At 69.1% G+C, this 1388-nt stretch overlaps 1 protein-coding gene across 1 annotated transcript in view; it reads left to right on the top strand.

The window, feature by feature from the left end:
* Positions 962–1388, top strand: part of C13H16orf72 (chromosome 13 C16orf72 homolog) — a 15756-nt gene continuing 15329 nt past the window's right edge. Inside the window, exon 1 of the mRNA XM_021411243.1 lies at positions 962–1374. Coding sequence (XP_021266918.1) covers positions 1155–1374 — 220 coding nt within the window. The 5' untranslated portion in view covers positions 962–1154. The remainder of the gene's footprint in view (positions 1375–1388) is intronic.

The following is a 1388-nucleotide window of genomic DNA, read 5'->3' as shown; positions in this document are numbered from 1 at the left end:
CACAGAGGGCACAGAGAGCGGGAAACACCACGTGCCTGCTCGCAAAGCTGTGTCTATAGCGAGCCATGGCTTGTCTTGCACACGGGCTCAGGCGAACGTTTGCTTTGACTTAAAGTAGCACGGCTGGAGCAGTTAGACACAAGCGTGTATTTTTAAGAGATCATAAGGTGCTCTGAACAAGTGTTTTGAGCGGGCACAAAGGAATTCTGTCTTATGTCCATCTGTCAGTGTGCTTTCTGAAGCAAAATAAACGGAAAGCAATATAAAAACCGTAGGGAAGGAGTCAGAAGGGTACGAGTTCTCCATGCACCCCTCCCGGCCCACACCGGGCTGCCCGGGCCTGGCCGCACCGCGACCCGCACGGCCGGCAGCCATCTTCCGCTGGGCGGGAGCAACCATCCGTCGGGCGAAGATCTGCCTCCCCGCCGGGTCAGGAGGCGGCCGGCTGACGCTTACGGGCTTCGCCCCCCGCCCCCCGCCCCCCACCAAAAGTGGGGGGAAATCCAAAGGCGGAACACCACCTTACTCCGCCCCAGCGCCGATATGGCAAGAGCAGCTAAACCACCCTGCCCTCGCCTCGGCGAACACCTGCCCGCGCAGCCGCATCTGGGCCTCAGCCCCCCAGCCGCCGCGCGAGCCCGGCGGGAGGCGAGGGGCGGCGGCGGGCGGGGCCGCCTCAGGGCCGTGCCTCACGCCAGGGGGAGGGGCGAGGCCGCGCCGAGGCGGCGAGGGAGGGCACTGCGCCTGCGCCGCGCGGCCGGTAGCGTCTGCGCACGGGTCGATGACGACACAACCCGTCTGCCGCTCGGCCCCGCCCCCCCGTGACGTCGCTCCGGATTGACGTGCGTTAGAGCCAGTGCCGCGCGGCGCTGCCGTTCAAAGCGGCCGTGCCGGACCGGGGGCGTCCAGTGGCGCTGCTGGGCGGAGCTGGGCGGCTGCGCGTCCCGGGCGGCTCCGCCGGGCTTTTATTGCGCTCGGGGCGGCGCCGTCGCTCAGTGTGTTTGGAGCTGGAGGACGCGGCGGCCGGGCCCGGCAGCATGGGGGTGAGGTAGGGCCGGGCCGGCGGCGGCGGAGGAGGAAGGGCTAGCGCGGCTGTTCGGCGGGGCCGGGCCGGGCCTGCGAGGCGGCGGAGGGGTCACGGAGCCGGACGGAGGATGGAGGACAAGAAGGAGGAAGGAGAGGCGGAGATCCAGGAGCACGGGCCCGAGCACTGGTTCAGCAAGTGGGAGCGGCAGTGTCTCGCCGAGGCCGAGCAGGAGGAGGCGCTGGCGCCGGAGCTGCAGGACGAGGCGGCGGCGCAGCCCGAGCACAAGCAGCAGAAGCTGTGGCACCTCTTCCAGAACTCGGCCACCGCCGTGGCCCAGCTCTACAAGGGTGAGCGGCGCGGG

This window comes from Numida meleagris, chromosome 13 (genome assembly GCF_002078875.1).
Source record: "Numida meleagris isolate 19003 breed g44 Domestic line chromosome 13, NumMel1.0, whole genome shotgun sequence".
In the NCBI taxonomy this organism is placed as follows: Eukaryota; Metazoa; Chordata; class Aves; order Galliformes; family Numididae; genus Numida; species Numida meleagris.
The sequence above is the reverse complement of the archived record's forward strand: the minus strand, read 5'-3'. Positions and strand labels throughout refer to the sequence as shown.